Source organism: Dama dama, chromosome 2 (assembly GCF_033118175.1).
Source record: "Dama dama isolate Ldn47 chromosome 2, ASM3311817v1, whole genome shotgun sequence".
NCBI classification, from domain to species: domain Eukaryota; kingdom Metazoa; phylum Chordata; class Mammalia; order Artiodactyla; family Cervidae; genus Dama; species Dama dama.
The window spans coordinates 21,211,808-21,233,032 of record NC_083682.1 but is presented as its reverse complement, the minus strand read 5'-3'; the positions used below and the strand labels follow the sequence as shown (position 1 = coordinate 21,233,032).

The window sequence follows — 21,225 nt, the reverse complement described above, 5'->3', positions numbered from 1 at the left end:
CGGGAGCGGCGGGCGGAGGAGGGGCCGCGGGGCCTGGCGCCTCCGCGCTTCCGGGGCAGCGGGCGGCCGAAGGCACTTCCCGCGGACGGGCGGGCGGCCCCGCGCCGGAGTCCGCGCCCGGCACCGGTGGCATCGAGGCGGCGCCCGGCGCACCCGGGCGCAGGTGAGCGCTCGGGGCCCCGCGGGCCGGGGTGGGCGGGGAGAGCAGGGGGCGGGGCCGGCAGGACCCCCGCGGGCAGTGGGAACCCCCCAGGCCCGCGTCCGACCCAGGTGGCGGCCGATGCCGGTCCCTGCTCCCGGACTTGCCCGTCCCCTCCCTGGGGCACCTCTGCCGGGTTCGCCGTCATTCCCTCTCCGCCCCTTCAGCTGGCCGCCCGTAGCACCCACAAGGCTGAAACGGGGTGAAAAGGCCCTCGGAGAGCGCTGTCACCTTCTCTGTTGCCAAGAAGCTAGTGCAGAGAGTCCTTGATCCTGGGCAGCCTGGCTCGCTCAGGTGGCTTCCGTTTTGAACCGTAGATTCTTTTCCCTCCAGTCTCCTCGCCTCTTCTCTGCTCGCAGCTTCTCTCTCCTCTGATGGCCTTTGTGACTGTGTTTCCGCAAGAGCAGGGCTTTACTTAAGGGTAAAGGGTCTACGAGGGGGGATCCCTTCCACAGTCATTTCGTGAACCTAGGCCATGGGCTGGGCATCGCTTGACAGTACTGAGCGAGACAGAGTCAGCCCCCTGTCCTCCTCCTGGAGACACTAGGAAACACACACACCCAAAGTGCAGCTAAGAAAGGGGAGGATGGGGCACACACTCATTGAGCTGACCCAGGGCCAACTGAGAGTCAGAAATGACCCACCATCAGAGGAAGTCACGGTCTAGTTCGTTTTAAAACCTTTTGTAAAGATTGAAGTTCAATCTACACACAGAAAAGTGCCCAGATCTTAAGTGTACAGCGTACCCAGTGTCACTGCAGAATAAATAAAAACATCACTCACACTCCAGATGCCCTTTTGGGGGAGGTGTCTTCCAGTCACTTTCACCCAAGGGTGACTGCTACCCTGGCTTTAACATCATAAATAATTTTATTTGGTTTTGAACTTTGGAAACTTGGGGTCATACTTCTGTACTTTTGTGTGTGGTGTTTTGTACTCAATATGTTGATTAACTCTTGTTGTATTTAGCGGTGGGGCTTCCCGGGTAGCTTAGCAGTGAAGAATCTGCCTGCAATGCAGGAAACTCGGGTTCGATCCCTGGGTCAGGAAGATCCCCTGGAGGAGGGCATGGCAACCCACTCCAGTATTCTTGGCTGGGAAATGCCATGGACAGAGGAGACTGGCAGGCCACAGTCCATGGGGTCGCAAAGAGTCAGATATGACTGAAGTGACTTAGTACACATGCGTGCATTTATTGGTAGTTCATTTATTCTCATTGATGTGTAATTTTGCGCTGTATGGATAGACACCAGTTTATTTCTACATTCTACTGGATACATAGATTGATGGATATGGACTGTTTCCAGCATGGGGTTGTTATGAATAGTGCCGCTGAGGCCTTCTTATGGTTGTCTTTTGGTGAGCATATGTAAGCACTTCTGCTGAGTATATTCCTAGAAGTGGAATATAGCGCCAAACAGGTTTTCAAAGTCCCTGAACCAATTTACACTCCTACAGGCGGTGTATGAGTTCCCGTTTCTTCACGTGCTTACCAGTACTTGATACTGTCTGTCTTCTTCATTGTAGCCATCCTGCTGAGTGAGGGGAAAGTCAGTTGCACTGAGGTTTAATTTGCATTTTTCTGATGACTGACGAACTGTGCACCTTTTCATGTCTGCTGGGCACTTGGATATCCTTTTGTGAAGCGTCTGTTCAATTCTTCTGCCTGTCTTTCCAACAGGTTGTTTCTTTTTTCCTTACCAGTTTGTTAGAGTTCCTAAATATTATGGATATGAGACATATTGGATATGTAATATTTTCTGTCTCAGGAGATTGCTTTTTCACTCTCCTGATGATGTCTTTTGAAGAACAGAAGTTCTTCAATTTAACGCTGTCCAGTTTATCATTTTTTCCCTTATGGTTCTATTACTTAAGTTTTTTTCTTTTTTTTTTTAATCGTTACCTACTGGGGACATAGGGAGTGTGCGAAATGGGTGAAGGTGGTCAAAAGGTATAAACTTCCAGTTATAAAATAAAGAAGTTCTGGGGATGTAGTGAACAGCATGGTGACTATAGTTAATAATACTGTATTGTATATTTGAAAGTTGCTAGGGGAGTAGTACTTAAAAGTTTTGAGGACAAGAAAAAAAATTGTAAGTATATAGTAATAGATGCTAACTAGACATATTGTGATGATCATTTCTAAATATATACATAAATTGAATCATTATGTTGTTCACCTAAACTAGTACAATGTTAGATGTCAATTATATCTCAATTTTTAAAAATCAGGAAAATAATCATAGTCAGGAAGATAATCGCCTATATTTTCTTCTAAAAGCTTTGTTGGGATTCTCATGTATATCTACTATCCATTTGAAATTACTTTTTTAGTATGTTGGGGTATGTGCGTCGAGATTCATTTGGTCCTACAATGCGGTCTAAATTGACCCAGACCACCTTTCCCACTGCACTGAAGTGTCAGCTTTGTTATAAACCAGGAGACTGTATAGATGTGGGTCTGTTTCTGAACACCCTATTCTTCCATTAGTCTGTCCTTGTACATGAATATCATTGTGCCTTAATTCAGTTCAGTCACTCAGTCGTGTCCGACTCTTTGCGACCCCATGAATTGCAGCACGCCAGGCCTCCCTGTCCATCACCAACTCCTGGAGTTTACTCAAACTCATGCCTATTGAGTCGGTGATGCCATCCAGACATCTTATCCTCTGTCATCCCCTTCTCCTCCTGCCCCCAATCCCTCCCAGCATCAGGGTCTTTTCCAATAAGTCAACTCTTCGCATGAGGTGGCCAAACTACTGGCCACTCAGCTTCAGCATCAGTCCTTCCAAGGAACACCCAGGACTTATCTCCTTTAGGATGGACTGGTTGATCTCCTTGCAGTCAAAGGGACTCTCAAGAGTCTTCTCCAACACCACAGTTCAAAAGCATCAATTTTTCGGTGCTCAGCTTTCTTCACAGTCCAACTCTCACATCCATACATGACCACTGGAAAAACCATAGCCTTAATTACTGTTGTTTTATACTGTCTTTATTATGCTGGTAGTGGAAGTCCTCTCAAAGTTTATCTTTAAAAATTTTAGGTTTTTTTTTTTTAATATCCGACCTCCCCACCCCCAAGCCTTTTTCAAAAATATATAAAAAGCAATCATTTTGAAAGCTCAAAAGGAAACTAATGTATAAAGGCATAATTTATAAAATGTATCCATCATTAAATTCATTGCTACCACAATCTATATTACATTCAATGCCTGTATATTTACATGAGACCTACGGAAAAGCACATAAAAAGTAAGTTCACACCATTTTAGTTTAAAATGACCTTTAGTACATACAGGATATAGTTTTAAAACAAAGGGAGTTTTTTAAAACATAGGAACTGTTTTCCAAAGACCAGTTTGCTACATTTGGCAAAATATAGCAACACATTAAAATACTTCCCATTCATGTTTAGTCAGTAAGCTATATTCCTATGTGACTGAAATACAGCTAAGGTTTTAGATTTTAACAACCAAAGTCACCATGCTTTTGATTTATAATTCCGGGAGTTCCCTGGTACATGGACTAGTGGTTAGGATTCATCGCTGTCACTGCTATGGCCCAGATTCCATCCCTGGTCTGGGAACTGAGATCTCATAGGCTGTACAGTCAAAATATAAAAAAATAAAATAGTGGGTGCTTCTACACACACACACACACACACAGACACACACACACGAAAATTTTGACTTGCTCTTTATTTATTTTTAGCTATGCTGGGTCTTCATTGCTGTGCAGGCCTTCTCTAGTTGTGACAAGCAAGGGCTCCTCTCTAGTTGCAGTGCGTGGGCTTCTCATTGCTGTAGCTTCTCCTCTTATGGAGTATGGGCTCTAGGTGCTTCGGCTTCAGTAGTTGTGGCATGTGGGCTTGGTAGTTGTAGCTCTGGGGCTCTAGGGCACAGGCTCAGTAGTTGTGGCGAACAGGCTTAGTTGCTCCTTGGCTTGTGGGATCTTCCCAGACCAGGGGTTGAACCCGTGTCTCCTGCATTGGCAGGCAGATTCTTTACCACTGAGCCACCAGGGAAGCCCTTGACATGTTTGGTGGTGGTTTAGTCACTAAGTTGTGTCCAACTCTTGTGACCCCACAGACTGTAGCCCACCAGGCTCCTCTGTCCATGGGATTTTCTAGGCAAGAATACTGGAGTGGGTTGCCATTTCCTTCTCCAGGGGATCTTCCCAACCCAAGAATCGAACCCCGGTCTCCTGCACTGCAGGCAGATTCTTTACCGACTGAGCTATGTTTAAAAGTCTTCAAAATTTACAAAATGTAGTGCTGAGAGCATTTTTACTTTGTTATATATTCAGCAAGAAGATTTAGCTTAATATAAATTATAAGACTTCAGTTAATTACCCAGAGTTCTATGACTATTTTCTGCCTGCTAGAGTCCCATCTTAAATTTGACTTTATAGCAAAATCAGTGGTTTGAAATTTATTTCACAAAATCAATCTCAAGAGTTGCTGGGCACTTTTCAATTATTCCACTGCTTATATACATCGAGACAAGTGGTTCCTTGTGTCAGAATTACCTGTAGAGCTCTTAAGAAATACAGATTTTCGGGCCCCACTTTATTGAATAAGAATTTCCAGAGGTAGCTATTTTTTAATTAATCAATTATTTCTTATTTTTGGCTGTGCTGGGTCTTCATTTGTGCATGCAGGCTTTCTCTAGTTGCGGCGTGTGGGGACTACTCTCCAATTGCGGTGTGTGGGCTTCTCTTTTCTGTGGCTTCTCTTGTTGCCAAACACCAGCTTTAGGGTGCACAGGCTTCAGTGGTTGGGGCATATGGACTCAGCTGCCCCAAAGCATGTGAGATCTTCCTGGAGAGGAAATTGAACCCATGTCCCCCCTGCATTGGCAGGCAGATTCTTAATCACTGGACTGCCGGAGAAGTCCAGTAGCTATATATTTTTTTAAGTCTTCTCCGTGATAATGATATGCACCTTCATTTGGGAACCATTGGTGCAGCCCACTAGACCAGTCTTTAGGTGCATGAGAATCCTGGAGTATTTGTTTGTTGTTGTTGTTGTTAGTATTTTTCAGTGTGTGTGTTTTGTTTTTTGGCTTTTTTGTGTGTGATTTTGTTTTTTTTGCTTGGTTGGTTTTGTTTGTTTTGCCGCAATATGCGGCTTGCGGGATCTTAGTTCTCCAACCAGGAATTGAAACCAAGGTCCAAGCCTTGAGAGCACCGAGTCCCAACCACTGGACCGCCAGGAATTCCTTTTTGAAAACCGGCTTCCCAAGTCTTCCTCCCAGAGAGGTGATTCAGTGGATTTGGGGTGGGGCACAGGAACTGGCATTTTTAAACTCTTCATTGTCATTGGGCCCTGTGTTCACTTCCTGTGATGCATGATGAATTACTACAAATTTAGCAGCTAAACCAACACCTGTCTGTTACCTCAGAGTTTCTGTGGATCAAGGGCTGGGGAAAGGCTTGGCTGAGTCTTCTGCGGGGGTCTTACCTGGCCGTGGTCCAGGTGTTAGCTAGGGCTGTGGTGCCATCAGAGACGCAAATGGGAAAAGAATCACTAATAAGTCCCCTCAGGTTATTTGTTGGCAGAATTCATCTCCTTGAAGTTGTAGGACTGAGGTCAGTATTCTTGCTGGCCGTTAGCAGGACACCACTCTGGGCTTCTCACGGCTGCCCGAGGTTCCTTGACACCTGACTCTCTCATGACATAGGAAATTCTTCCAAGTTAGCAAAGGAGTCTCTTTCTAGTTTGCTAAGATGGACTTTTACACCCACTCCCATGCATACACATAACATCTGTATTAATACACAATATCCATATATTGTGTATTATCTATTCATCAATAGGTATTCATTATACCTATTGATACATACATATAGTATGTATTTTTGCTATATAAGATGTATATAGAAATATTTAGATATTTATATTATATTGTATGTGAATAATATTTATATAAATATATAAATAATATGTTTATATTATGTATAATTTATATAAATTTATAAATATTTATATGTACATATATAGCAAATATACATTTTGTATGTATCAATAGGTATAAACATATATACACACATGATTATGTTACTATGTATATGATGTGTATATGTGTATATACATTTATAAACATGTGCACACACACAAACATACCATACAAATAGTAACATAGTATGTGAGTGACATACCACACCTTCACCATACCCTATTGTAAGAAGTTACGTGTCCTGTCCATGCTTACAGTTGTGAACATTGGGGCCACCGTAGTGTCCATAACTGTATTGTGCATATCAAGGTATTAACAGTTAATTTCAGCACTTTAAAAAAAACACTTATTTTGACTGCACAGGTCTTAAGTTGCAGCATGCGGGATCTTTAGTTGTAGCATTCAACAAACTTTTATGTGGGATCTAGTTCCCTGACCATGGATCAAACCTGGGCCCTTTTCATTGGCAGCGGGAAGTCTTAGCTACTGGACCACCAAGAAAGTCCCATAATTTCAGTACTTTAAGGGACATTGTCCTGTAAGTTCTAATGAATCCTGTCCTGACAAGTGTTTCAGCAAGTGTTTGAGCCTTTGAAACCAATGTTCTTAATTTTGAAGTCAAAGATCAAATGAAGTGTAGATGATACTATATCCATCAAAGAAGTGAAAAACTCCCTCAAACAGTTTAGATCTGTAAGCAGACCAGTTTTTAGCACTTAGAATCAATGCTTTCTCTATTCAGTAGCCTCATATACAATCAAAGATTGTGTATTACTTTCCCATTGCTTCTGTAACAAAGTACCACAAATTTAGTGGATTCATACTGAACACATTTATTATCTTATAGATGCTATGCATCCCTTCTGGAGTTTCTAGGGAGGATTCCAGGTCTTTGCCTTTTCTGACTTCTGGAGGGTGCCACATTCCTACTGATAGCCCCATGTTGGCAGAGTTCATCTCCTTGAAGAGGAGCCCCACATTACCCCGACCTCTGCTTCTGCTGTCCCATCTCCTCTCACTCTGACCCTTCTAACTCTTCTAAGACCTTTGTTGATTACATTGGCCCACCTAGATAATCCAAGCTAATCTTCCTATCTCCAGACCCTTAATCACATCTGCAAAATCTGCTTCTTCCAAGTAAGGTAGCTTATTTTCACCCAGGATTAGGATGTGGACATCTTTGGGGGACCACTGTGCTGTCTTCCACAGATAATATTTCCTGTTTAACAGAAATGGAATTTGAATTAGGTAAGATACATAACCATATATCTTCATGGGTTTCAGTACATTCCCTATACAATAGATACTGGAGACCAGTTAGATATTGAATAATACTTAATACACTTTGGGTTTTATTCAGTGAAGCTTTGTAGTATTTACCTCACATACTAAGTTCCTTCTTATAATATTGAAAAAGTATTCTAAAAACACTGACAGTAACATGCTACTGGTTTTTTTGTTTTTGGTTTTGTTTTGAAGAAGCTCTTTTCTAATTTTCTATCAAGTTTTTGTAATTATCTACAAAGTAGGTATTTAGGTCTACATCCTTCTACTTGATGAACTGTTTAAATGAACAGGGAAAAGTGACTACAGAACAAATCACAGAATAGACAGAGCGAGTGATGAGAACTTCCAGTTGGAGATTTGCGTTCATTAGCTTCTTGTCTCCCTGACAAGTATGTCTCCTACATCTAATACACGACTATTACTAAAGCTTGTCAAGATTAAAGCATATCTGCGTGTGATCGCTTCACAACCTCAGCTGCACAAGAACTGAAAAGAAACAAGGCAAATGCAGTAGGGTTTCAGATTCTAGGAAACAGACAGTGTACACAGTTAATGGAACTGATCTTCATTCTTGCTCAATTTTCCTTTGTCAAAGATGCTATTTCCTGTGTTTGAACTTTTCCATAACGTCAGTCACTAGGGCTTATACCAGTCCACTTCCAGTGGCTATTGGGCATTTGGATTTCTTCTTAAACAAACAATGAAAAAACACAGCTACCAAAAATCAGCCTGTAGTGTCAAAAGGGTAAGTCATTTGATACACTGAGAAACTGAACCTTAAATCTACATTGATTAAGTAGACTGAAGTTTTATGTTAATTTTGAACTTTTAAGCTGTCATAAAAATATCAAATCAGTCTCCAGTTTGTGTGTCAAAGCCAAATAATGAATTTTCAAATTAAAACACAATTGAAAAAAACGTTTAAGATAAAAAGTAAGTAGCATTGTGTCTACTACTTCGGGGGCTGGGTGTGGGGGGGTGGGCAGGGAGGGGAAGGACATCTTGAATAGTTGAAATGAAGATGTCAAGAGACAGCAACTGCTAGACTTCCTTGGTGGTCCAGTGGTTAAGACTCCGTGCTTCCAATGTAGGGGGCCTGGGTTCGATCCCTGGTCGGGGAACAAGACCTGGCACAGCCAAATTAAAGCAAAAAAAACCCCAACAACTCCCAAATCTAACAGTGGTTACTAGGCACTGCCTCAGCCTCTCCACTTAGGGGGTCTGAAATATTAGGTAGGAAAAGAATATTAGGTAGGAAAAGAAACACACATCTTTGCTAATGTTCCCATTTTCGTGTCCCTTTGACTGGCTTAGCAGCTGTCTGCTTTGCTCTTTCAAACATGCCTCTTCCCAAGCCCATCCCAACTCCTTCTGCCCCCGAACACCTGCCCCACCCTCTGCTGCTGCAGTTCAACTTCTCCTTTTTTTGAACTTTTATATGTTTTCATGAATCATCAGTACCTCTTGTCTTCTCTCCATCGGCTTGGCATAAGGGTGATCAGCATTTAGCTGAATGAAGCATGTTTGTCCAACACTGAAAGACTTTCTTCAGCTTTCGAAAACTCTTTATCTCAGTGTGTTTATTCAGACGTGTCCTTTCTCTGTGGCTTCCGGGGGCGGTGGGCGGGGAGGGGACGGGGCAGGGTTGTCTTGACCTCTGCAGATCCATCACATAGTGACAGAGCAGCCCTTGCTCTAGTGCCAAGTTCTCTACCCACCCTTCACCTCCAGAAGCCACTAGATCTCAGCGACTCTGTCTCAGATCAGGGTGGGCTCTGCTCCACACAGTATGCTCCCAGAAACCTAAGCAAAACGAGTCTCCGCCGTCAGGGACATTAGGTCATTGTGGTGGGAAGGGAACACAGCGAGTTGCCATCTGAGGTAGTCTTGGTCCTTTGCATTTCCATATAAATGTGGATGCCTTTTGACAATCCCTTCCCTCCACCTCCAAAAAGCAAACCAAAAACCTTCTGGAATTTGGAAGAACATTGAATATATCCCTCCAGTGTCTGGCTTGTTTCAATTTTTAAAATATTTATTTGCTGCATTGGGTATTAGTTGCATCATACAGGGTCTTTCACTGTGGCGTGTGGACTCTGTATTTGCGGCTCTTGGGCTTATTAAGTCTGTGGCATGTGGGATCTAAGTTCCCCCTCCGGGGATTGAACCCAGGTCCCCTGCATTGCAAGGTGGATTCTTAACCACTGGACCACCAGGGAAGTCCCTGGATTATTTTATTTTTTCATATGTATTTATTATTTTCTCTATTTGTGAAGAGCAGGTGCTCGGGCTTCTCACATCGGAGGCTTCTCTTGTTGTGGAGCGCTGGCAGGCTCTAGAGTGTGCAGGCTTTAGTGGTTGCGATTTGCGGGTTCTAGAACACAAGCTCAACAGCTGTGGCAAATGGGCTTAATTGCCCCAGGCATATGGAATCTTCCTGGACTAGGGATCGAACCCGTGTCTCCTGCATTGGCAGGCAGATTCTTTACCACTGAGCTACCTACCAGGGTAATTTTTTTCTGAGCATTCTATGCCATGCACTTTACGTAAATCATCTTGTGTGGTCTTCACAATAATGCTGAGCAGGTTGTAGTATTATTCCCATTTCACAGATGGAAAAACTAAAGTTTTGCAAGAGTAAGCAGTTTACCAGAGGCCACAGTTCATAAGAGATCTAGGAACTCTGGCTGCATAGTCTGTAAACTTAACCATTTTGTGCAGCTGAGGGAGAGATGGAGGGAGAAAGGGTTGGATGGCTGGGGGGTGGATGGAAGGAGTTATTTGGGGAAAGGCAGGCTTGGAGGAAAAGTCCACCAAGGTTTCTTACATGTGCTGGCTCTCAAACTGCAAAATATCTGTTTACCTTGATACATAATTATTTGTTCAAATAGCAACGGACTTTCTTCTCTGATTTCAGCTTTTACACAGGAAGTTCCTACAACAAGGTGCTTGCCAGTCACCCTTCCCCAGATCCCGAATGCACCCCTGGCCAGGTGGCACAGAGGACAGTCATTCTGCTGGTCATGCTGAGCTCATACTCTGTAAGTTTCATCATTACACAGATTGGGGTTTTGCTAGAAACCAGCTTTAATCCCAGTGGTGGCTGACCCTAATCCCATAAGGGACCCATTTAGAGACTGAGCCTCTGTCAGGCACCCAGAGAAGAATAACTCCCAGAGCCCATGCCCTGGGACTGGGAGTAAGTTAGATCCAGCTTTTGTGACCCTCTCTCTCTGTCTTTTGTAGGATGGCTGCTCCATGAGGTCAAGACTGGGGCCCCTCCCTTCTCCCACTTTACCAATGCCTGGTCTCATGGGGTTAGTTTGGAGCCCACAACGATGGCATCATCAACCTCCTCCCCGGCTCCTGGCTCCAGGTCCAAGAAGTCTCTGGGCAAGATGGCTGGTGAGTGGACACAGACTCCTAAATCCAGGAGGCTGCCTGGCCCCCAAACACAGGCCCTGGAGAGATTTAAAGGAGGCTGATGGTGTGGGGGGAGTGATCCTGTCTTGACCTCAGTGCCCAGGGCTCTGTGGGGAGTGGGGCGGTGTGCCTCTGGGAGCCTTCAATCATTTTGGCTCACTGGTCTCCCAGGTGTGCTCAGCTAATCTTCCCAGCCTGGAAACCACCGTGCTGAGTACTTGACTTGATGTCTCTTGTCCTCTAAATCACTCAGAACCATTCAGAGGAAGGAGACAAGCAGAGCAGAGAGAGAGGACACCTCCGGAACACCAAACTTTCTATCCTGATCAAAAGCTAGAGAAGCTGAGTTGAAATCATTTGGAGTACTCAACAATATGCCAGATAAGGCATTATTTCCTCTAACCTTCAACAACAACTGAAATGAACCCATTTTCCAGATAAGGAAGTGGAAACATAGACTGTCTTGTTTAAGGTCATCCAGAAAGCAAGCAGTCCACCATCAAATTTGTGTGGCCCTCTGAAGTGTGGTTTGGAATCAATCAAGTGCTAAAGTCTTCAGGAGCTCTGGACAGTGACCTCCTTCCACATTCCCATTTTACCCATTTGGCAGGAAGCTAGGATTTCTCAGGACTTCCCAAGTGGTGCTCGTGGTAAAGAACCTGCCTGCCAATGCAGGAGACATAAGAGATGTGGGTTCGATCCCTGGGTTGGGAAGATTCCCCTGGAGGAGGATATGGCCACCTACTCCAGTATTCTTGTCTGGAGAATCCCATGGAAAGAGGAGCTAGTGGGCTACAGTCCACAGGGTCGTGGAGTCGGACATGATTGAGGAGACTTAGCATGCACGTACGTAGCACTTAGGATTTCTCATGGCCAAACAGGTGCCAATCCCTGCCTCTCTTTTGCTCCCCGTGATCTAAATCCACCTCCCCTCAGTGCTAAAAATGGGTTTGGGGACTAACTGACATTTACCAGCTTAACATAATTCTGCTTACAGGCTCACAGATGGTTGATTAGTCATCTTTTGGGAAGTTCTGGTTAGGCTGGGGGTATCAGAAACCAAAGGGCATGGAGCAGGCGAATCTGTCTTTCCTAATCATGCTGGTAAACAGCTAGAGTTGTTGTTGTTTTTTCTCATATTGTTGCTATACCAAAGTTTTTTTTTTAATTTTTGAGGTATAATTGACATATGCTATTCCGTTAGTTTCAGATGTACAACATAATGATCCAGCATTTGTATATATTGTGAGATAATCATCGCACTAAGTCTAGTTGGCATCCATCACCTTACAGTTCCTTCTTGTGATGAGAACTTCTATGATCTACTCTTAGGAACTTTCAAATATGCAATACAGTAGGACAAGCTGGTATCACATCTCCGCTGACTTATAAAACTGCCAGGCTTCTTTATTTATTTTGGCTGCTCTGGGTCTTTGTTGCTGTGTGTGGGCTTTCTCTAGTTGCAGTGCATGGGATCCTCATTGCGGTGACTTCCCTTGTTGAGGAGCTTGGGCTCTAGGGCATGTGGGCACCAGTAATTTCTGCTCATGGGCTCCAGAGTGAGGGCTGGAGCTTAGTTCCCTGGAGGCATGTGGAATCTTCCTGGACCAGGGATGAAACCCATGTCCCCTGCATTGGCAGGTGGATTCTCAACCACTGGGCCACCCGGGAAGTGCAAACAACCAGCTTTTATGTATTCCCCAAACCTTTAAAGATAAGGGGAAGTTTGGGGCAAGTCCCGAGGGATGGACACAGTACACAGAATAGCTGGTGTGAGAAGGTGGGCAGGGGAGACGGACTGGGGTCCATCCCGAGGTGACTCTTCTCTGGTGGGGTCGGGAAGAAGCCCCTGCTGAGAACTCCAGGCCTAAGCAATGCCTCTCCCCTCTGCAGGCTGGTTCAGGCAGGCCCTGTCGAGGAAGCCCACGAAGAAGCCCGTCTCCCCAGAAAGCGCCCCCAGCGCCGTTTCACAGCCGAGCTCACCGGACAGCCCCCCATCCCTGGGCCGCAGCTCAGAGGCGTCTCCCGTCCCTACACCGTCGCACGGGGGCGCCGATGGCGGCGGCAGCGGCGGCCGCTGGAGCAAGGACTATGATGTGTGCGTGTGCCACAGCGAGGAGGACCTGGCGGCCGCCCAGGAGCTGGTCTCCTACCTGGAGGGCGGCGCCGCCAGCCTGCGCTGCTTCTTGCAGCTCCGCGACGCCACCCCCGGCGGCGCCATCGTGTCCGAGCTCTGCCACGCGCTGAGCAGCAGCCACTGCCGCGTGCTGCTGATCACCCCGGGCTTCCTCCGGGACCCGTGGTGCAGGTACCAGATGCTGCAGGCGCTGAGCGAGGCCCCCGGCGCCGAGGGCCGCACCATCCCGCTGATGTCCGGCCTCAGCCGAGCCGCCTATCCCGCCGAGCTCCGATACATGTACTTCGTGGACGGCCGCGGTCCCGAACGCGGCTTCCGCCAAGTCAAGGAGGCTGTCATGCGGTGTAAGCTTTGGGGAAGGGCTTGCTCTCTCTACCTGGGCTTTTAGGAGACACCCAGTGTGGCCTAGTATGGGCTTCACTCTATTTTATCTTTTTAGGAAAATATTTGTCTGCCCAGCATCTTTTAGCTGGCGGGGATCTTCCTTGAAGCATGAAGGCTCTTTCAGTTGCCACCTGAGAACTCTTAGTTGCAGGGAGGCAGGATCTAGTTCCCTGACCAGCGATGGAACAACCAGTTCCCCCTCCACCCCGCACTGGGAGCACTGAGTCTTAACCACTGGATCACCAGGAAAGTTCCTAGGCTTCACTTGATTGCAGTTGGCAAATGCTGCGTTTTGGTTGTTTTATTTTTTTATTTTTATTTTTTTACAAACAGAAGGTTTGTGGCAACCTTTCCTGGTCAGATGATAATTAGCATTTTTTTTTCTTTTTTGGCACTATGTATTTTTAAATTAGGGCTTCCCTGGTGGCTCAGTTGGTAAAGAATCTGCCTGCAATGCAGGAGACCCGGATTTTATCCCTGGGTGGGGAAGATCCCCTGGAGAAGGAAATGGCAACCCACTGCAGTATTCTTGTCTGGAGAATTCCATGGACAGAGGAGCCTGGTGGACTATAGTCCACGGGGTCACAAAGAGGCGGATATGACTGAGCAGTTGTTCCTATTCCTATTTTTTAATTAAGGCATGTACATTTTTTTAATCAACTTTTTATTGAAGTATATTTGATTTACAATGTTGTGTTAATTTCTGCTCTATAGCAAAGTGATTCAGTTATACATATATTTTTAATCTTCTTTTCCATTATGGTTAATCATAGGATATTGAATATAGTTCTCTGTGAAGGGATGTACATTGTTTTAAAAACATCATGCTTTTGAACACTTAATAGACTACAGGAGAGTATAAACATAACTTTTACATGCACTGGGAAGCCAAAGAATTTGTGACTCACTTGACTGCAATATTCGCTTTATTATGGTGGTCTGTAACTGAAGCTGCCGTGTTTCTGAGGTCTGCGTGTAGTTCAGAATGCAGGCTCTGGAAAAGACCATGTTACCTGGGTGAGTTACTTAACTGCTCTGTGCCTGGGTTTTCTCATTGGTTGAATGAGAATTATATTATATACCTAAATAAGTATGTACACTAAGTAGGTATTCAGGACATTGCCTCCACATGTAAAGTACTCTTAACAGGCAAGGCCTAGCACATGTCAAGTCCTCAATAAATATTAGCCATTATCATCATTATTGGGACTTCCCAGGGGGCTCAGTGGGTAAAGAATTAGCCTGCAATGCAGGAGACATGAGTTGGATCCCTGGGTCAGAAAGATCCTCTGGAGGAGAAAACGGCAACCCATTCCAGTATTATTGCCTGGGAAACCCCATGGACAGAGGAGTCTGGTGGGCTACCGTCCATGAGGTTGCAAAGAGTTGGACACGACTGAGCGACTGAACATACACACACATATACACATCATCATTACTAGTATCAATAGTATTAGATTTCTCTCATTGAGGTCAGGTTGGCAATGTCCACCAAGAGCTAAGAACATGCCAGGAGGGACCCTGGTTTAGTGTTGGTTTAGTAAAGCCAACAGGTGCAAAATAATAGGGAAGAATTGCCCATGATAAGCATATCCAGGGAGGGGCAATATATAACAGTGGGTTTGGAAGGTAAAACAGATTAAAAGGCAGCGGAGGCGGGGAGCTGTTGGGGGGAAACAGAGATGCTGGGACCTGAGGATGGTGACAAGCCCTGTGCCTCTTGGATCTCTTTCAGACCTGCAGACCCTTGGCTGATGCTTGATCCATCACCACTGCGCCCAGACAGTTGGAGAAAAGTGGGAAATGGGGTTAGAGGGCCCAGGCCCTGGGATTCCAGCAGACACAGAGTTGTAAGGAGTGGGTTTGCAGGACACTGTATGTGACCCAGGGATCAGACTGTCTGTGGCCTCCATATCCTTGGGCTCTCAGGAAGGACCCAGGGAAGTTGGGGAGCCCCTCCAGGAAGGCCTGGCGAGGCTGGGGACTCCCCCAGGAAGGCCTGGGGAGACTGGGGACTTCCCCAAGAAGGCCTGGGGAGACTGGGGATCCCCCAGGAAGGCCTGGAAGAGCCAGAAAGCGGAGGTGGGAGGAAGTGCTGATACCAAGATATGGCCCACGTGATGCCGCCTGCGTGACTGGACATGAAGCCTGGCAGGTCATATCTATGTCTCCATCCCCTGGAATCGGGCACTGGTGTTGAGGTGCATTCCTCTTGAAGAGGTGGCTCCCCTGAGTAAGGAGCTGGAATCCTGGACCACTTGCCTCAGCTGCGTGGTTTTCCCAGGTGCCGGGGAAGCCCTGAGCAGGCGTCAGGACAAAGCAACAGGTATGCTGTCTTTCACACTCACACTCCTGCCGGGGTCTCCCTGTGATGTTGTTCACATCTACAAGGTATGTGGAAGATGCCCTCAGCACTGTTGTTTGTTTCCACTGCACGCCTGTCATTCAAGACCCACACCTAGAGACCATTCAGAAGAGATAGGAGAGAGCGGGGAGCAGGTGGGGCAAAGAGAAGGGAAACTCAGACCTTTTAGCTGGGATCAAAAGCCCTCTCACCGATCACTGACATGTGGGGGCTTCATCAGGGGTCTGGCCAGAACTCAGGCTTTCTCATGCAGAGAGCCCCTCACCTCTGCACTCAGAGGAATCAGTGTATTTCCTCTGGAGGATGGTATGTTTTCAATAAAACTTGTTGTTGAACTGAAATGAACTTATTATTTCCCTGATGTATACTTTGTGTCTCTTCCTCCACTCCCCACCCCCCCCCCCACCCCGCCACATCTTTTACTGAAAAAAATACACACATATATATTTTTCTAAAAACTGAGAGATAATTGACATATATTAGTTTCAAGTGTACATGATGTGCTATCTGCATATATGAAAAAACCTTTAATTACAAATTTTCTTATTACATATGAAAGGACTAAAGAATAATGTAGTACACTCACCTACTCTACACCCAGCTTATTTTTTTTTATACAATACATTGTAATTTTTACTTTTTTTTTCCAGTTTAGGATTTTTATTATTTTTTTTTCCATTTATTTTTATTAGTTGGAGGCTAATTACTTTACAATATTGTAGTGGTTTTTGTCATACATTGAAATGAATCAGCCATGGATTTACATTACACCCAGCTTAGAAGCAAACCCTCACAAGCCCCATGTTGCTCCCTATCTGTCCTTAATTATATTCTCCTTCCTTCTCCCACTAGAAGTAACCACTATCCTAAATTTTGAATGTTACCACTCTTAGCTTTTCTCTAGAAATTTATTACATATGTATGCATCCCTGACAGCATACTTTTACATGGTTTTGTATTGTAAATAAGTGGTGTTATGTTTACAGATTATGCAAATTCCTTCCTTGGGCCATATGTTTGTAAGATGTATCCACGATGATGCATGGAGCTCCAGTACATTCACTTTCATTCCATTATGTAAATATATCACTGTTTAGCTGCACAATCTTTTACAAATGGACACTAGGTTTCCAGTTTTTTGGTTTTTGTTTTTTTTTTTTTGCTATTGAAAACAATAAGCCTGTGAGCATTTTTATTCTTGTATATGTTTTCCAGGGCAAGATCTTCTAGGATTTAACCTAGATGGGGAATAGTCAAGAATATCCAGTGGTTTTGGCAGAAGATATGAAATTTTCCTCCAAGTTGATTCTGCCAATTTCTATTCCTACCCTGTGTGTAGAAGAGTTGCCACTTTTTCATCTTCTTGCTAACAATTAGAATTATCAGATTTTTTAATTTGTATTTTTTGTTGCACTGCACAGCTTTTGGGATCTTACTTCCCTGACCAGGGATTGAACCCAGGCCCTGGCAGTGAAAGTGCTGAGTCCTAAACACTGGACTGCTAGGGAATTACTTAGAATGATCAGTTTTTTAGGGCTTCTCCAGTAGCTCAGAAGGTAAAGCATCCGCCTGTAATGCAGGAGACCAGGGTTCAATCCCTGGGTTGGAAAGATCCCCCTGGAGAAGGCAATAGCAACCCACTCCAGTATTCTTGCCTGAAGAATTCCATGGACAGAGGAGCCTGGTAGGCTACAGTCCAAGGAGTCACAAAGAGTCAGACACAACTGAGTGACTAACACATACACACACGTCAGTTTTTTAAGTGTGTGTTAATTTGGTGGGTGAATACTGGTATCCTATTGTCATAATATTCTTTCTTCTCTTTTGCCTTTATTATAAAAAATATACACTAAAAGGAAGGAGGCAGTTTGACAAATCCCTGTATACCTATCACCCAGTTTCAACAATTACCAACTCAGAGATAAGCTCTTATCAACAATAACCCGACCCATAAGTCCCCTCCAGATCCTTTGAAGCAAAACCCAGGTGTTACTTTATTTCTAAATATTTAAGTATGTCTCTCTAAATTATTAGAAGTTTAAGAAAAAATATGACCACAATATAACAGTATCTTTTAAAGAAATTTTTTATTTTTTAATGTAAACACTTTTATCTATTTGTAGTTTGTGCTTTTTGTGTCTTCTTTGGGAAATCTTGTGTACTCTTGTATTTTCTTATGGAAGTAGTTTACATTTGGTTCTTTAATCCAACTGGATGTGCGGTTTGGGTTTGTTTTTGTTGCTCTCGATTTGTAAGTCAGAGATCCATTTCCCCCCCATTTGAATTGCCGTTCTTTGCTGCCTAGTCCATCCTCCCCACTGACTGTGCCGTCACCGGTGTCATGTTTTGTCATATGTCATACGCCTAGGTTCTCCAGGCTCCTTCCTTCATCTGTTCATGTACCCTGTCCGTGGCACCCTGGCTTACTGACTGTGATTGTTAGCAAACCTTGATAATTTACAGTCCGCTCTTCCCACTTCTTTTATTCCTCAGAATCACTTCAAGCCTTCCCGTTCCTTTATTCTTTCATATAAATTGTTTATTCACTGTGTCAGATTCCAGGAATGGGCCAATTAGTATTTTTATTGGACTTACATTGAGTTGAGAGATTAATTTGGAAAGAATGGATGTTTTAATACTTTACAAAAATGTTATGACTCCATTTCTTTGTCTTTAAATGTATTTCAATAAACTTTACAAATCTTTTCCATATTGGTCAGTCACATTTTTTATGAGATTTATTCCTTAGCATGTCATATTTCTGTTGCTAGTGTAAAAGTTATTTTTATTTATTTTGTGCTGCGAAAAGCTTCACTTTTTCCATTTGGTCCAAAGCTTGAGAGAGGGCTCCAGGCAGAAGCCCTGGTGTTAGCAGGGCTCCAAATAGGCCCCTGGGCTCTAGAGGCTCCTAGTCTTGCTTGAGGGTGAGCCTTTTGAAGAGATATTAGTCCAGTCGTGCCTGGGGACCAGCCAGCCTGCAAAGGTTGGTCAGATGGTCCCCTGTCTTTTTGATGAGTTTCACCTCCTTAACTAGGAAGTGGTTCTCCAGGAAGTCACAGATGTGGGGACTTGTGACAGAACCCAGACCATGCAGATCCAAAATGGCCTGCTCTAGGTTCTTCTCCAGGAGAAGGGCGGCTTCAATAGTGTCCTGGGTTTTACCCACCTCGTCTTGAGACGGCTTCTGCACCTCCAGGAAGAGGGTGCGGCCACTGTGCTGGCTTGGTATTTTCAAGAAATGCTCGAGGGTCCTCGCGCTTCTCCTTGGCCAATTTGCCAAAGAAATGGCCCACAACCTCCAGAGCCACAATGCTGCGGTCCAAATAGAAGCCCAGAGAGAGGAAGGTGTACAAGGCCTGCAGTGTAAGTGACTGACAGCGACCACTACCTCGGTGGAATAATTCTGACCAATCTGGGAGCTCATGGTTGATCGGTAATAAGGAATTAAGCTCCAAAAATGGAGATGGCTGGTCCTGGTGATTGTGGACAGCTGAGTGACTGATTCTGAAGGCTGCCACTGAAAAAAAGATTGGAGGGTGGTGGGAGGCTGGAGCAAGGGGCATCCTTGGGTCTGTTCTGTCCAAGCACTGTTGAAGCAAGAGACGGATCTGCGAGACAGTCGAGGGAACTACAAATAATTTTTAAATTATATTTTTTATCTGTCACTGGTGAGCTTCCCTGGTGATTCTGCCTGCCGATGCAGGAGACACGGGTTTGATCCCTCTGTGGGAAAGATCCCCTGGAGAAGGGAATGGCTACCCTCCAGTATTCTTGCCTAGAAAATCCCATGGACAGAGGAGCCTGAAGGGCTACAGTCAGACACAACGGAGCGACTAAACAACAACAACAAGAGGTGAAGACTACAAAACTGGCTGAAATAGATTTTTCAGTTTGAATTCCTGAATCATGTAGGCAGTATCAATCTGAATTCTAAACCTGAATGGAAATTGACCTGTGATTACAAGTTTTCAGGATTTGTTTTCCCCCTTCTCTCCAGAGCCAGATGTTGAGGCAGATAAGTTTCCTAAACATCTTGTTTCCTCCAGTGGGACAGCTTTTAAAAAAAAATTTAGGTAGCTGGCCTTTCATTGAGGCGGTGGCCCTTTAGAGATGTTGCAGAGAAATTATAATTTTTACATGGCAGTCTCTCTAGCCCTCCTGTTTAGAGACCTGCTGCTTTCTCTCTTCACTCAGCAGCGGCCTCCACGAGGGCGGGCCAGCACAAGGGGATCAAGAACACGGAAACTCGAATTAAAACGCTGGATGGGAGCAGGTCCCAGGATTCTGAGCTCCTAGGCTCCTTAGCGCCGGAAGAGCCCCCGGCTCTGGGCGCGAAGCACGTCGGGAGTTGCAGTCGCCACCCCTGGTGGAGGTGGGAGGAGCTTGTGAGGAGGGGTGGGGCCGCGGCAGGGCTTGCGCAGGCGCACACCTTCCGCCCGGCAGCATGGCGGAGCTAGCGCATCAGCAGAGCAAGAGAAAGCGCGAACTGGACGCCGATGAGGCGGAGGCATCCAGCACAGAGGGAAAGGAGGAGGGCGTTGGGAATGGTACCTCTGCCCCTGTCCGCTTACCTTTCTCCGGCTTTAGGGTGAAAAAAGTGCTGAGGGAGTCTGCGCGGGACAAAATCATTTTCCTGCACGGGAAGGTACCAATAGGCAGTTCTGGGGAGGGGATACGGAAGGGGATGACCCAATCGTCGCCTCGGAGGCGGATTTTTTTTTTTTTTTTTTAATAGCTTCTTCGGAAAATACCAATCGCATTCCTGGGACGGGGGAGGCAGAGTGCGCTAAAATGCATCCGCGGGTTGGTTCGTGGAGGAGACAAGACTATCCGTGAAATTAACTAAGGGAATTAACACGCGTAGGGCTAAATTTCCTAATTCCTCTTTTACTAAAATAAAGAACTAACACCAGTGGAGTGTATTGCCGATTAAAAATCACATGTTGAAGTCCCTAAGCATTCATTGTTAATTCATTAAACCTGTAAGATGCTAGTGAAAGTGAAAGTGTTAGTCGTTCAGTCCTGTCCGACTCTTTGCTACCCCATGGGCTGTATCCCACTAGGCTCCTCTCTCCATGGGGTTCTCCAGGCAAGAATACTGGAGTGGGTTGCCATTCCCTTCTCCAGGGGATCTTCCCAATCCAGGGGTGGAACCCACCTCTCCTACATTGCAGGCGGATTCTTTACTGTAAGATGGTAGTTCAGTTCAGTCGCTCAGTGGTGTCAGACTCTTTGTGACCCCATGGACTGCAGCTCACCAGGCTTCCCTGTCAATCACCAACTCCCAGAGCTTGCTCAAACTCATGTTCATGGAGTTGGTGATGCCGTCGAACCATCTCATCCTCTGTCAGAAGCTAGTAAATGTTGCTGGGTGGTCTTGTTCATCCAGGTCCCAGGCAGTGACATAGAGACTGTGGGAGGTTTGATCCTTGTTCTACAGGACTCCACCCCGACAGGGGAGACAGTTTATTCA

General features: G+C 45.3%; 2 protein-coding genes across 3 annotated transcripts in view; both read left to right on the top strand.

Moving 5' to 3' along the window:
- Window positions 1-87: 87 nt before the first annotated feature.
- TIRAP (TIR domain containing adaptor protein) lies at window positions 88-18,457 on the top strand. The gene is made up of 5 exons (XM_061166904.1): window positions 88-163; window positions 10,361-10,484; window positions 10,690-10,848; window positions 12,760-13,347; window positions 15,123-18,457. The coding sequence occupies exons 3-5, from the start codon at window positions 10,782-10,784 to the stop codon at window positions 15,140-15,142; spliced, it is 675 nt and encodes a 224-aa protein (XP_061022887.1). The 5' UTR covers window positions 88-163; window positions 10,361-10,484; window positions 10,690-10,781; the 3' UTR covers window positions 15,143-18,457.
- Window positions 18,458-20,180: 1,723 nt separating this feature from the next.
- DCPS (decapping enzyme, scavenger) overlaps window positions 20,181-21,225 on the top strand; it is a 42,678-nt gene continuing 41,633 nt past the window's right edge. For both annotated transcript variants that reach the window (XM_061166892.1, XM_061166882.1), the window contains exon 1: window positions 20,181-20,397. In XM_061166892.1, the coding sequence (XP_061022875.1) occupies window positions 20,197-20,397 (201 nt within the window). In that variant the 5' untranslated portion in view covers window positions 20,181-20,196. The remainder of the gene's footprint in view (window positions 20,398-21,225) is intronic.